The sequence below is a fragment of the Prionailurus bengalensis genome, chromosome D3 (assembly GCF_016509475.1).
Source record: "Prionailurus bengalensis isolate Pbe53 chromosome D3, Fcat_Pben_1.1_paternal_pri, whole genome shotgun sequence".
Classification (NCBI taxonomy): domain Eukaryota; kingdom Metazoa; phylum Chordata; class Mammalia; order Carnivora; family Felidae; genus Prionailurus; species Prionailurus bengalensis.
This window is the reverse complement of record NC_057356.1, coordinates 85,339,401-85,353,235: the sequence shown is the minus strand read 5'-3', so window position 1 is coordinate 85,353,235 and position 13,835 is coordinate 85,339,401. Positions and strand designations below refer to the sequence as shown.

Below are 13,835 nucleotides of genomic sequence, written 5' to 3'. Positions count from 1 at the left end.
AAGTGAATTATAGTATGTTGCATTTCGGTATGAATTGTTTGGACTTAAAATTTGTTGATGGATGTCATATAAGTGAAAAAGAAACTTTCATTTGTAATTTGGAGCATACTTGCTTCTTGATGGGATTCGGGATAGGTTAGGAGATGTGGACTTGCGCTCCTACGTTGAAGATACATGTGCGGTCGCAAGTCAGATACAGACAGATGATAATTTTCACAGGAACTCAAAGAATAACAATATAAAAACTAAGTGATCTTTTTTGCTTTGTGCTAACCATTGTGTTTGTTGCTGCCATAAGAGACATTCGTTATATTTACTTTTTATCCCCTTTTTATTCAGAGTCTGCTAGTGAAGGATGAGTGATACATATTTATATTTGTCCTGCTATGAGCATTTTCTGATTCGTTCTTTTTAGAAGTGGGTATTTTTTCTTAAACATATTTTAATTAGAGAAGTTTATATTGCCCTGCATGTTAAATATATAGAGACTAGAAATGTCTTAGGACTTGTTTAATATTACTCGTGTGTATTTGTATCTCAGAGGCCAGTAGAATTCATACTCTTTTCTACATTTATTTTATGTGATTTATATTTAATGTTTATAGTGTTTACATGCTTACCAAGCCCTAAAGTTCAGTTCTTGGTACATATTTACCTTATTTTGTATCTAATAGTGTTCTCTGTCTCTCTCTCTCTCTCTCTCTCTCTCTCTCTCTCTCTCTCTCTCTCTCTTGTTTTTCTTTTGGTTGTTGTTATTTAGAGATTTTCAGTTTGGCCATATGGATGGAAATGACTATATAAATACTTTGCTAATGGAGTAAGTAAAATTCTAAATGATTACATGATTTCCTTATCAATTCTGTCAATTTTTAAATTTCTGTTTCTGAGAAACAAAAGAACTACTAGCTGGAAAAAAAGCAAACTTTCCTATATGCTGACACAGATATTCTCTCCTCAGATACCATACTTTCATTTTTAAATCTAAATTTGAAACTCAGTGAGCTTTAATAATTGTACTATATTAAAAAAAATTACCTCGGGGTGCCTGGGTGGCTCAGTCAGTTAAGCATCTGATTCTCGATTTCAGCTTATGTCATGATCTCGTTGAGCCCCATGTCGGGCTCTACGCTGACAGTACAGAGCCTATTTGGGATTCTCTCTCTGCCCTCGCTGCTCCCCCCCCCCACCCCAATGCACAATGTGCGCACGCACTCAGATAAACATAGAAAAAAATTTATTTCCCAATTCCGTGTTAATAATTGATAGTATTTTGGAAAGAAGACAGTGTTCAAAAACTTCTAGATTTTGTAGTTTCTATTTAACACACACTTTAAGTTCAGTTTTAATGAGTAAATGTAACTTAAGTAAACATTTTTTTTTAAGTTTGTTTATTTTGAAAGGGAGAGGGTGCACCCATGTGAGTTGGAGAAAGGGAGAGAGAATTCCAAGCAGGCTCTGCACTGCCAGCACGGAGCCCCGTGTGGGGCTCAAACTCATGAATCATGAGATTGTGACTTGAGCCGAAATCAGGAGTTGGACGCTTAACCAACTGAGCCACCCAGGCGCCCCTTAAGTAGCATGATTTTACATTCAAGAATTAACTGCTATTTTAGAAGAATTTATTTTAACAGATTAAAATAGCTTTATAGGGAAAATATGTGATTTTAAAATAATTCTGTCAGTTACGTTTATGATGTAAAGATTTGATTTGTCACTTCAAAAAGTTGGTGTTAGAAAACACTTAACCTACCTATACTGAATGCATTTCAGGTAAGAGTCTGCTCTATGGAGTAGACATTTAGTATCTACTACGTGTCACACGCTGTGATTGGTACTGTTGATGTAGAAAACGAGTTGAGTCCCTGTCTTCAAATACTTACAGTCTGCTGGGTAACACAACATAGTAATTCCACAACCGTATGAAAAGGCCTTTGTAGTAGAAGGTTTTGGAAACACGGAGGCTCTCACCCCCAGCCCAGTGCACACAAAGGTGGAAGGTTCAGAACATGCTTGCTAGAGGAGGCAGTAATTAAGAGAAGTTTCCTGCAAGAAGAAAAGCAGAGAACTCATTCCAGACAGAGCCTAACAGCACGCACAAGAGGTGGTGGGAAAATGGGGCTTTGGAGAGCGTGGAGCTTTAAGATTGCCCCCGAAGTGAAGGTACGGAAAGCTCACTCACTAGAGGCCGGTGACCTCCTCCAGCGACACTGAGGTGCCAGTTCAAGTTCACGGCGTTGTGCCCTTGTGCCGTGTGTGGTGTTCTCTAGCTTGGCGTGGGAGCAGAGGCAGAGCGTTGCCTTGCTTCAGGTTTCAGCGCATGTATTCCATTGGGGAAATAAAAACCGAATTTACAAGCCCAAGATAACATTCGTAATTTTCAGTTAAAAGTCTTAAAATTACAGCGTTACCTTTATTCATTTATATTTATTATCCCTTTTGTTATAATAAAGATTTGAGAGTGTTTACCAGTGACATAAAGTACCAGATATCCTATATCACGAAGACATCAAGACAAAGGAACCTAAAATAAAAGATCTTTATTATTTGAGGGATTTATCATTTGTAGGTAATTATTAAAGGTACTTGAAAAATTTGGCCTTGAATTTTTCATACTCAAAGAAACATTATTTATACATTCCCCATAGTCTATCAAACAACTATCGCTTATAAGGAGTATGGCAGACTTTGCAGAAACCTAAGAGAATATGCTATGCTATATAATCTCATAATGGAGGACACTATAATAGAAATATATTTTTAATAGGATTTTTACAGGATATATAGTAGGGACTTTGATACAACCATTTCTTGCAATGTCCTTCAAGGCAAGCCAGCATTCAGTAAAACATGGTTTGTAAGAAGTCAAAGCAGTCTGGGTCTAATAAACAGCTCCTTGATCCAGGATAAAATATTCAGAATATGTACAGATGATGGGCCGTCCTTCAGGAGTATGACTTTTAATGTAAGTTGTGAGATAGTAGACATTTTGAGCTACAGTCATGGTCAGAGAACAATAATAATCTCTACCACCAACACCTTGTTGTGTTGTTTTTTATTCATATTTTGCTTTTTTTTTCTTTTCTGAAAGAAGAGAAAGCATATGATGGTTATGTGATAATAATTGAAAGTCCTTATTGAGCACTTAATTCTGTGACCAACACTGGATTGAGTGGTCAATATGTATTTTTGAACTTTTGTAGAACTTAGTAAGGTATAAGTACGATTGTTATTTCCATTTTGTATAGATGAGGAAATTGAAATTTCTTAGAAGAAACCCAAGGAAGTTAAGTAATATTCCAAAGGATGCCCAACAAGTAAGTTAAAGAGATCCAGTTCTCAAATCCAGATCTCTCTTACTCCAAAGCTCTTCTGTGACACTAATATTGTCAGATAAATTAGTGGAATTTAATAGGTATTGATGCCTAAAATGTTTTTAACTTAGGACGAACACATGATATTCTCTAAGATAGTTATATGGCAGCACTATGCTTTTTAAATTTTCTCAAAATAAATAGGGACTATCAGACCCTGGGTCTACTAACTTGTTTTGTTTGGGGTTTTTGTGAATATAATTAAGAGGGAATAGGATGGAATGATGTTTTCCATTTCCATCATTATTCGAATTGAATTATTTCACAACACATAGTCTTTAGTTCAACTGTGTATTGAACTTTTTTACAATATGTGCTTTTTTTTTTTTTTTTAATTTTTTTTTCAACGTTTATTTATTTTTGGGACAGAGAGAGACAGAACATGAACGGGGGAGGGGCAGAGAGAGAGGGAGACACAGAATCGGAAACAGGCTCCAGGCTCTGAGCCATCAGCCCAGAGCCCGACGCGGGGCTCGAACTCACGGACGGCGAGATCGTGACCTGGCTGAAGTCGGACGCTTAACCGACTGTGCCACCCAGGCGCCCCTACAATATGTGCTTTTATAGGAAGGCCAAATTCTAATCCATTCTATAAAATATAGAAGTTTTTTGCTATTTACACATTATGATAACTGATAACTAAGCTGTTATCAATCAAAAAGTTGGTTTTTGCATTTATTAGGAAGAATGAAGAGATTTTTTTTTAAATTATACAATCAGTTAATTCTTGCCTAACAATAATATTGGATAATCAACCACCTGATACCCAGTAGCTTCAAGCAATAGTATTTGTTCTCTCTCACTTGTCTCGGCTTGGCTGATGTTGACTGGGCACTGAAGGATGTGGCTCCAAACTGCCACTGAGGTGCCATCAGCTGCACAGTCTTCCATGTCCTTGACCTTAGCAGGACGTTTTCCTGGGGCTCTTCTTGTGGCAGTCACAGAAGTAGAAGAAGGCAGGCCTAGCCCTGCAAGCATAGTTGAAGCCTCTGCTCGAGTCCCTTCTGTTACCTTCCCCCTGGCCAAGTCCATGGCTGGCCAAGTCCATGGCTGGCCAAGTCCATGGCTGGCCAAGTCCATGGCTGAGCCCAGCATCAGGAGTCACATGAGCATGATTTGCCTCACTGGGAAAAGGGCTTTGGGTGGGAAAGGAGAGAGAATTATGAGCGATGAAGCAATCCACAGGACTCGGTTACTTATGTGGTGATAATACAGTGGTGGTGTAAATTGTTTCTACTGTAGCTTTGTGCTTTTGTATAATATTTTTATATAGGCACAAATAGCCATAAGCCCATGTGTAGGTGACATACAGAATTGAGCACCTCCCTTCCTTTTATGATTATTCAACAACCTATCCTTGAAAGGAAAAAAATAAAACATTATTTCAATTAAATGACACCTGTTGGTAATGTTTTCTCTTGTATCAACTGAGTTGACACGTAGTGTATCAGCGAGGCCCTTCCTGAGGACGCCCGCGGAATGTGCATTGGGATAGTGGGAGTTCAGAGAATTTGGAATAGCATCTATTGAACGTGTACGATGTACGAGGGACTGTGCTGAATATTTGAGTTTTCCTAGTTTTTAAAACAAGATAACCTCCCACTACCCACCTCTTACTCGTTTATAAATGAAAAACATTAGGCTTGAAAAGTAAATGGTGGGAAAGCCCCAGGCTTGCACACAGGTGGCGTGACTCCAGATACCGCGCTCTCTCCCTTCGAGTTCCCTTCATGCCACTTGACTGGAGCGGGTCGTGTGTGACCCAACGTTGCTGGTATTTGGAGGGAAAGGAGTGGGGTTGCCCGGAAATGGACACTGCATACATAATAATTTCTGTCCTTCGGTTTAATCATAAATTCCAAGCTGTCTGATACCTTATATTAGAATGTTTATCATACAGTCCTCGTTTAGCTTTTTTTAAACTGATGCACGATTTGAAATTTTCTTCATGTAGACACAGGGAGGCAAAGCTACTCATACAGCTTCCTCCTTTTGTACTTTTTACTTACCTATAATAGAAATGACTGTCAGAATATTTGTTCTCTCTCTGTTCAATGTGTATTTTAATTGCTTTGTTTTTCTCTTTTCAGTGAACTGAAAGTCCCGACTGTGGTTGTACTGAATACTTCAAACCAACAATACTTCTTACTGGACAGACAGATCGGCAGTGCCGAGGACATGGCACATTTCATTCGTGACATCTTAGATGGCACAGTCCCGGTGAGTTGTTCGCTTCTGTTTCACAGGGGCCGTGGGAGGAGGTGGAGGAGAAACCAGTTTTCTTCTTTCCCTCGGACTCTGAAGGGAAGGGGCGGCGCCTGGCGGAGGGGGGGGAGTGGGGGGCGGGCTCCCGCCTCGCTTCTCCATGTCGCAGAGCCACATTCTGTGAGACACGGAAGCTGCTTATGGGTGGGGACATCCTAGGGGTATCTGGAAGACATCGTTGGCTGTCACAGTGACGTTTGGAGTCGGGCCTGCGGATGCTGAGAGGTCTGCTGTGTGCAGAGGCATCCCAGTAGCGAGCTGCCCCGGCCCTTAACCTCTCTGGGTTCAAGAGCATAACTGAATTAAGTTATTCAGACTGCTTTCCTAAGAAAAACCTGTGACTAAGACCTCAGTTTTTTGAGAGATGGGGAAATGTACCGAGAATCAGCCTCAGTGGAGAGTTCCAAATCCAACCACATAAAATATTGTCTAGAAATAATGAATGGGTCGTCTTCACTTTGCATTTTTCCCTGTAAGGAGTACTGCAGTGTTACTCAAAGTGTGGGTTGTCACCCGTATTACGGGCTCATGAAATGACTTCAGATAGGAGCGGCAGGCATCATAATTCAGTAGGCTAGAATAAAATAGAAAAAGTAGGAGACTTCTAGACTTCTAGGAAGTCTAATTACTGGTTTGTGAGAGCTTTGTTTCAGGTTTTTACAAACTTTTTTGAAAGTTGGCTCACAGAATAACAAGCAGTTCTTCTGAAAACAATCACAGAGTAGGAGTTTTATATTTGTGAGAACAATACTTGTTGAAATGAAACTCACCTGTATGAGTGAGAATTCTTCCATATGTCGGTTAGTGAAACCCAGTTCAAACTGTTTGACCACAAAGTGAGCTTTGTACAGAAATTCAAGGAATGAGCCAGACTTCAGAGATACCTGAAGGCAGGGATTTGATTTTCTTTTTTTTTTTTTTTTTAAAGTATTTTTTTCAACATTTATTTATTTTTTGGGACAGAGAGAGACAGAGCATGAACGGGGGAGGGGCAGAGAGAGAGGGAGACACAGAATCGGAAACAGGCTCCAGGCTCTGAGCCATCAGCCCAGAGCCTGACGCGGGGCTCGAACTCGCGGACCGCGAGATCGTGACCTGGCTGAAGTCGGACGCTTAACCGACTGCGCCACCCAGGCGCCCCAGGGATTTGATTTTCATCAGGAATTTTCTTCTCTCCCTTTGAGCACTTTTTTGCCTTTTGGGCATCATTCTTGGGGAGATTCCCTCCACAATAGTTGAGGTGCAGTGACTTTAACAAGCTCAGCTAAACCCAGAAAGAAGTTGGGCAGGGCTCAGGTGGGCCAGCATCAGCCAGGATGCTCGGAGTGTCAGTAGGGAGACTGAGTCTTCAGAGGAGGGTCAGAGTGTATTCACGCAAGAAAGGAGGTTGGGGGGGAGGGGGACGGAAAACACAGTAAATATTTGCTGCATGGCTCTTTCAGGTGCTTTCTGTAATCCTCTGGGGTCAACCCTGACCTGCAGTTGTAAGATTATAACAGGAAAATGAAGTTATAGTACTTAAATAATGTAATTGTTCTCTTCCTGTTAAATTTAAGGCCCAAGGAGGTGATAGCATTTTGCAGAGATTGAAAAGAATAATATTTGATGCCAAATCGACTATTGTGGTGAGTCGTGACAGCTTGCTTGGTGTCACTGATGATTGAAAACGTATGGGTTAATGTCTAAGGAAGGTAAAATCTGAAATTTCAAAGGGTTAGGTAAAAACATACATCTTTTTTTTTTCTTCTTTTGAGAAAGAGAGTGCAGGCGTGTGCATGCAGGTCGGGGAGGGACAGAGGGAGGAGGGGAGAGAGGATCTTAAGTAGGCTCTTACCCGGCACGAAGCCTGACACGGGGCTTGATGTCACAACCTCGAGATCATGACCTGAGCCTAAATCAAGAGTCGGACGCTTAACCAACTGAGCCTCCCAGGTGCCCCTAAAAATACATCTTTAAAGATGAGAACTGGTGCATATTTATATTAAGAAAATGTATTCTTCAGGTGGAAGTTAAGTTTGTCTACTTATTTCTGTACGATCGGTGAGTTGACTAGAGTTCAGAATCCATTACCTCAGTGACGTGACTTACAAGCGTTTTCCGGAGCCTCTTTCCGCCCTTTTCAGTCGCGGGTTCTGAAGCTGCTTCAGCTCTCGGTCAGCATTCCTAGATTTGTTGGAGCCTTAAACTCCATTCTAGTTGTCTGTCTTGAGCTGCTCAGTCCAGAGGTGTTTTCGCTCATTACGGCCGAAAGCAGTTCTCAGAGTGGAAGTCCTCAGAGTAGGCCCTCAGCACGTGATGCGTAGCTGCTCCTCTGACTTGCACGCGGTGTCTTCCCTTCCTTTTACCCTGGCTCCGTGCATTGTTTCTACCACTGCACGGTGAGTATTCCTAAAACAGTCACTTGTGATCACTCCCCTTCCCTTTTCCAGTGACACGTGGGACAATACTCTGTCCGCCTCGGGTGTTCTCATTAGTTCTCGAATACTGCAGAAGCCGCCTGGGTGTTCTCAGTGCCTCATTCTTACTCAGGCTTAAATTTCCACCTCAGAACACTTTTATTCTGGGAAGCCTTCTTCCGTTGTCTCAATCCAAGGTGACCTTGCCCTCCTCTGAATTCGCCTGTATCGTTCTCAGAGTTACCGTCTGAGAAGTGTGTAGTCACAACCCATAGGATACAGTATAGTTGAAAGACCTGTTCAGCCAAATTGCTTTTACTTTTTCCTGAGACCTGAGGAGATGGTGTATACGCTGAGAGGAGTTGTTATTAAGCTCGTGTGGCTTTGCTACTGACCAGAAAGTAAAAAGGATTTAAAGCGACCTGTGAAGAGGAATGCGTATGCACCTGCTTTACGGTAGACAAGCAGCCTTCTTGGTGAGCAGGTTCGTCTAGTCCAAGATACGACTCCAAAGCTGCTGGGCACGTAGTTACCGTCTCAGAGAGACCTTTGTGGTTGATGTGAGGAAAATGAATGTCCTTAGAAAAGTCATAGAGTATTTGGTGCCTCTTTCTGCTGCTGGTAGCTGGATACACACACACACACACACACACACACACACACACACTCATGCAATGTAAAATTTCTGTCTCTTAACAGTGTCTGTAACAGGGTAGTTACTGCAGAAATACTGACCTTGATTGATTGGAACTAAAAGAAGTTGGGGGGTAGCAAGAGGACGAACCTTGTAGTGGTTTTTTAACAAACACTGAGCTGTGATGATCTTCCCACAGTCTATATTCAAGAGCTCGCCCCTCATGGGCTGCTTTCTCTTTGGCCTTCCACTGGGTGTCATCAGCATCATGTGCTACGGCATCTACACGGCGGACACTGATGGAGGGTACATAGAAGAACGATACGAGGTGTCCAGAAGTGAAATCGAGAGCCAGGAACCAGTAGAAGAAAGCAAAGAACAGGAGCCAAGCGATGGAGCCACCCTCGGGCCTACGGTGCAAGAACCCAAAGACGTATTAGAGAAGAAGAAAGATTGAATCTTGGCTAGTGTGGAATATTTGATAGGATTTCAAATTATCAAAGAGTCTATTTATTGAACTTAGACATTTAATCATGATCTTTACAAAAGAGAATATGTTATTTGTATTTTGCTAATATCAAACTGCATGGAGTAAAGTAGTCCTTCATAAATGGGGAGACATTTGGAGCAAACACAGGAAATGTTTATCTAAAACAAAAAAATGAGGAAGCACTCCATCAGAGTTTACCATATAGATGTCGTTTTAGCAGAGTAGTTCTTTTGCATGTTTCTCTATCTGAGCATTCTGTGACACATTAAGATTCTTGGGCAGAATATTTAAATTGGTCAGTCAGGTAGAAGACACATGTTCGATAAAGAAAAACAATACTTTCACCTCCTACCATTCATTCTCCTCATGTATTTTAGATGAGATTTACACGGGCTAAATTAAGTCTTTAAAATTTAGCACTTTAAGGAGAACTAACACCTTTTTCCATGGATCAAATTCAGATTACAACTTAAAAATAATTTGGTTTTATATAGCATAGCAATTTTATTTTGTTAGTTATTTTTAACGGAGAAGAAATGTTACTTTTTAACTTTCTACTCAGTTACATTATAAAATTTTCATATGGGTCTGTATAGTGGGAAAAACCAGTCTTATGTTTAATCTTTGCAAATTAAACAGGATTTACTTGGAGCAGTGATTTCAAACCACGTGCTGGGACATGCTTAGCAGGTGTCTCAGTGATCACTGCAGAAAGGGGAGAGTCTGTTACTCCTACCCTTCTTTAGCCAGAATGACCTACTTTTTTTTCTCTTTCTTGTTTTGTATATTGGAATTTCTTCTGAAAATTTCCTTTGATAAAAAGCTCCTGCTGCTTTTTAAAAAGTAATACAGATCTTATTTTTTATGTTTATGGTATGGTAACTTTATGGTAACTTAAAATATGTGTGTATCGTTGTGTGTATATAGATATAGATATATATATATATATCTATATACACACACAACATGCACATATATTTACATATATATATAAAATTTATTGACATATGTAATATTATGGGCATGTCTATGTTCATAATGAGTAATGAGTGACATAATCAGCCTGTCAGCAAAATCTGTATCCAGTGATCAACAGCCAAGTGTTACCCTCTCCATCCTCTCAATTCTGACACCCTTTTCACCTTCTGTCTATAATGACGTAACAGAGGAATTCTGTCCCAACTCGTGTATACAGATTGGAATTGTTGCAAGTAACACTGTGGTATATTTATTGTAGATTATTTTTGAGCCCTTCATTTTAGCTAACTTTAGATTTTTATGAGATGACCATTGGGTGACCATTCATTGAGCAATTGAGTTAAACAATAGAATGGTTTTTCTTAAACACTGAAAAATGTGTAATCATTTTCAAAATACGCAGCTCATGGTCCTGACATTGAAGTTGTTTAGGGCTTTGGTCCCCAAGGCAGCTGTTGACGATTTCTGATACTAAGCTGCTCACGACTAAAACAAAACTCAAGTATCTAAGTCCTAAGAAGTTGCTAGCAATTGTTTTATTGTATCCATATGCTCTTTTACATACAGTGATTAAATGCTTATTTTTACTGTTTGGCACTCTCTTATTTTTAATAGTGAAGCACATAGGAAATTTCAGGAAATACTGGAAAGAAACGTTCTCAAGTGGAAACTGGAGATGAATGCCTTTAATTAAACAAATAGGTTCCTCTCCAAAGAGTAGTGAGGGATTCTTTTGGAGGAACAATCTTAATGTTCCCACTGGTCAAGCTTGCTTTGCAGCAGTGAAAAAAAGCTTAGGTGGGCACAGTGCCTCACTCGAGTCTAGTCTAGTAAGGAAGGTAAAGCTTAGCCTCCGCCAGTGACAGTAGGAAATGATAGGAAAGGACTCCGTTTTCTCATGTCATCTGCACATTTCTTAGCCTTTGTCAGGCATCACTTATAAATGAAAGACCTCAGTAGGGGGAAAAATAGATTAAAAGCTCAATATATATCAACATACAAAAAGTTTGGCAGTCTTTGTATTGGGATTTTTTTAATTTTTATCTGTAAATTAATGCCTTAGTTCTCTGTTTCCTTTTTCACAGCTCTCTCCCATTGGCCCACATTCTATTTGTGTTTTTTCAAAGTGTGACTGTTAGGAAAACAAAATGGTTAGATAGTTTGTAAGTAAATAATTTTCTTTTCTGTTTGTATTAAGATTTTGCTTTTTATTTGTCGACTTTAGGATATTATCAAAGTTCTTACAAAAAAATTAAAAATTTTGTTCACTAGTATGCTTTTAATATGGTCTCATTTAATGTGGTATCAGTACTTGGAATGCTACTTTCATTTCAGGAGAAATTACTGCAAAATATAGTTAATATCTTAATGAATTTAGTATTAGGACATACATGTCCTAATTCATTGGTGAATCTTACCATGATTGCATATTAAGTTGGAGTTTCACGTTTTCTTTCAGTTGCAATAAAATTCTATTTTTTAATCCTAAAATTCAAAATTCTAGATGCTTGTTGTTATGGGATCTGTTGCTCAATTTTTTTAGCAGAGAAAGTACATGCTTTTATCAAGCCGTGCACGCCCTTATAGCTTGCAACCCTTTTTGTTCTGTTTCATCATACACAGTAATATTTCTCTAGCTACTATTATCTGAAACTTGTTTGAGGTGTATTAGGTCTGAATTTTTATTTTCTTCCTCGAACCTAGTGGTCTCCTGGTATCTGACTTACAAACAGCATTAAGAGCCAAATATCTGGAGGCTGAAGGAAGGACCTATGTGAGTAAACAGCTGTGTTATTATTATTATTATTATTATTTCAGTGGATTTTTGTTGTTGATGTTTCTTGTGTTTTCCTTCAGGGGCTTGTTTGGTGTTGGTTTTCTAAAAAGTAATTTACATATTTTGATCATTGCTTCATATGCTGTGGAGATAGAACAGGAAAAAAAAACTTAGCTTTTTTTATTATGCACACGTTGTTCAAATAAACCAGTGTGGGATGTTAAGACTATCAATTAATGGTGGGATTATGTTTGCCATTTTATTTTTATAAATATATATTTTTTCTGAATGTGTCTGAGTCCAAGAGTGGGCAAAAAATAATTTTCTACTTTGGACTAAATCTATAAAGGTTTTTGAAAGTCTGTATTACTAACTTGTTGAATTCATGATATCTTGCCTTATGGCACCAATTGTAAACCTGTTTTTTTCTAAAATAAATTAATTGAAAACACGTTTATTATTTTTACTATTTTTATTTTGTTTTCAACACAAACAGTTCCTTGTGCAAGCGAAGAGGATAGCGAAGACTGATCTTCCACAAAGTGTTTTTTCTTTTATTAAGTTGTAAGTTTTTCATCGTTATAGAAACATATAATGAGTAAACATACCTGAGATCAGATTGTTATCCCTTTATAGATGAAGAACCCGAGATTGGTTGGATATATTTTGTATTTAAAACTTGATTATTTTTAAATATTAATTTCAGAGTTTAGAGTTGAAGCGATTGGAACCGAGTCCACGATTGACAGCTACATTGTGATCTCGGACATAACACAGGCCCCCCTCCTTTTCGTTGTCAGTAAAATTGGGATCTAAAGCCTCAAAATGTTATTTTTAAAAATAGCATGGCGGGAGAGGGTGCCTGGGTGGCTCAGTCAGTTAAGAGTCCGACTGTTTGGTTTCTGTGTAGGTCATGATCTCACAGTTGGGTGAGTTCAAGCCCTGTGCCTTCAGCGCAGAGCCTGCCTGGGATTCTCTCTGCCCCTCCCCTACTCCCTCTGTCTCTGTCTCAAAATAAACAAATAAACTTCAAAAAAAATAGCATCAAATGGGGAGAGTATATTTTAAAAATATATATACAAATACTGTTTTTTTTTTAGTAATTTATTTTTCATATTTGAAACTGTGGGCACATTTTTTAATAAGAATTGCTCTGGCACGGGAATAACAGCCAAAAAAATGGCCCCACCCAACTTGGGAATCACACAAACTAGCTGGTTAGAATCAACCTCTCCAGTCGCTCTGTCACCCTCTGTGCATAGTTGGTAAGACGCTTACCCTCCCCGCTCCTGTGCTAATTCCAGGAAGATTTCGCCCATCTCACTGGATTCGGAGATCCGGTGAGTTACACATGAGGCATGTTAAGAACATGCCTGGAACATGAAAACAGCTCAGAAATTATACCATTTTTGTATCCAATTTATTTCTCTTCTCACTTCTTTTAGAATTTAGTATTGCTTACCACAGAGAAAAGCCAAGACTTTGGGAATGTGAAATACCAATATGCTTAAATTTGTTCAGCTACTTTTGCAGTTCAAGCAAATTTCAGTGGGTAGACATGTAAAGAAGTTTTCTTTAAAATTGAAATTAACTAATTTAGGTTGACAAACATCTCTGAAAATCCTTTGGGTTTTGTGCTTTCAGTGAAAATGAGTAAGTGTAAGAGGAGGCATACAAGTATTCAGTAGGATTATCAGCCCGTGTAAATAGTTTAGACAGATGTAAATGTTATTTGGACCCAGATTTAGAACACCAATGGATACTGAATATAGATGATTTGATTCTCCTGAAAGCCTTCCTGAGTACTTGTCAGCGCCTAACTTTCCTCTGAGCCCATCCCCCATAAACCGAAAAGGGATGGGGCGCCTGGGTGGCTCAGTCAGTTAAGCGTCTGACTTCAGCTCAGGTCATGATCTCACAGTTT

The 13,835-nt window shown here is 39.2% G+C and overlaps 1 protein-coding gene across 2 annotated transcripts in view; it reads left to right on the top strand.

Annotated features, from left to right (window-relative positions):
* TMX3 (thioredoxin related transmembrane protein 3) overlaps positions 1–12,362 on the top strand; it is a 46,099-nt gene extending 33,737 nt beyond the window's left edge. Inside the window, exons 13-16 of one of the 2 annotated variants that reach the window (XM_043559065.1) lie at positions 761–817; positions 5,462–5,591; positions 7,193–7,261; positions 8,866–12,362. In XM_043559065.1, the coding sequence (XP_043415000.1) occupies positions 761–817; positions 5,462–5,591; positions 7,193–7,261; positions 8,866–9,123 (514 nt within the window). In that variant the 3' untranslated portion in view covers positions 9,124–12,362. The remainder of the gene's footprint in view (positions 1–760; positions 818–5,461; positions 5,592–7,192; positions 7,262–8,865) is intronic. The other variant, XM_043559067.1, reaches the window with a different exon arrangement.
* The last annotated feature ends 1,473 nt before the right edge of the window (positions 12,363–13,835 follow it).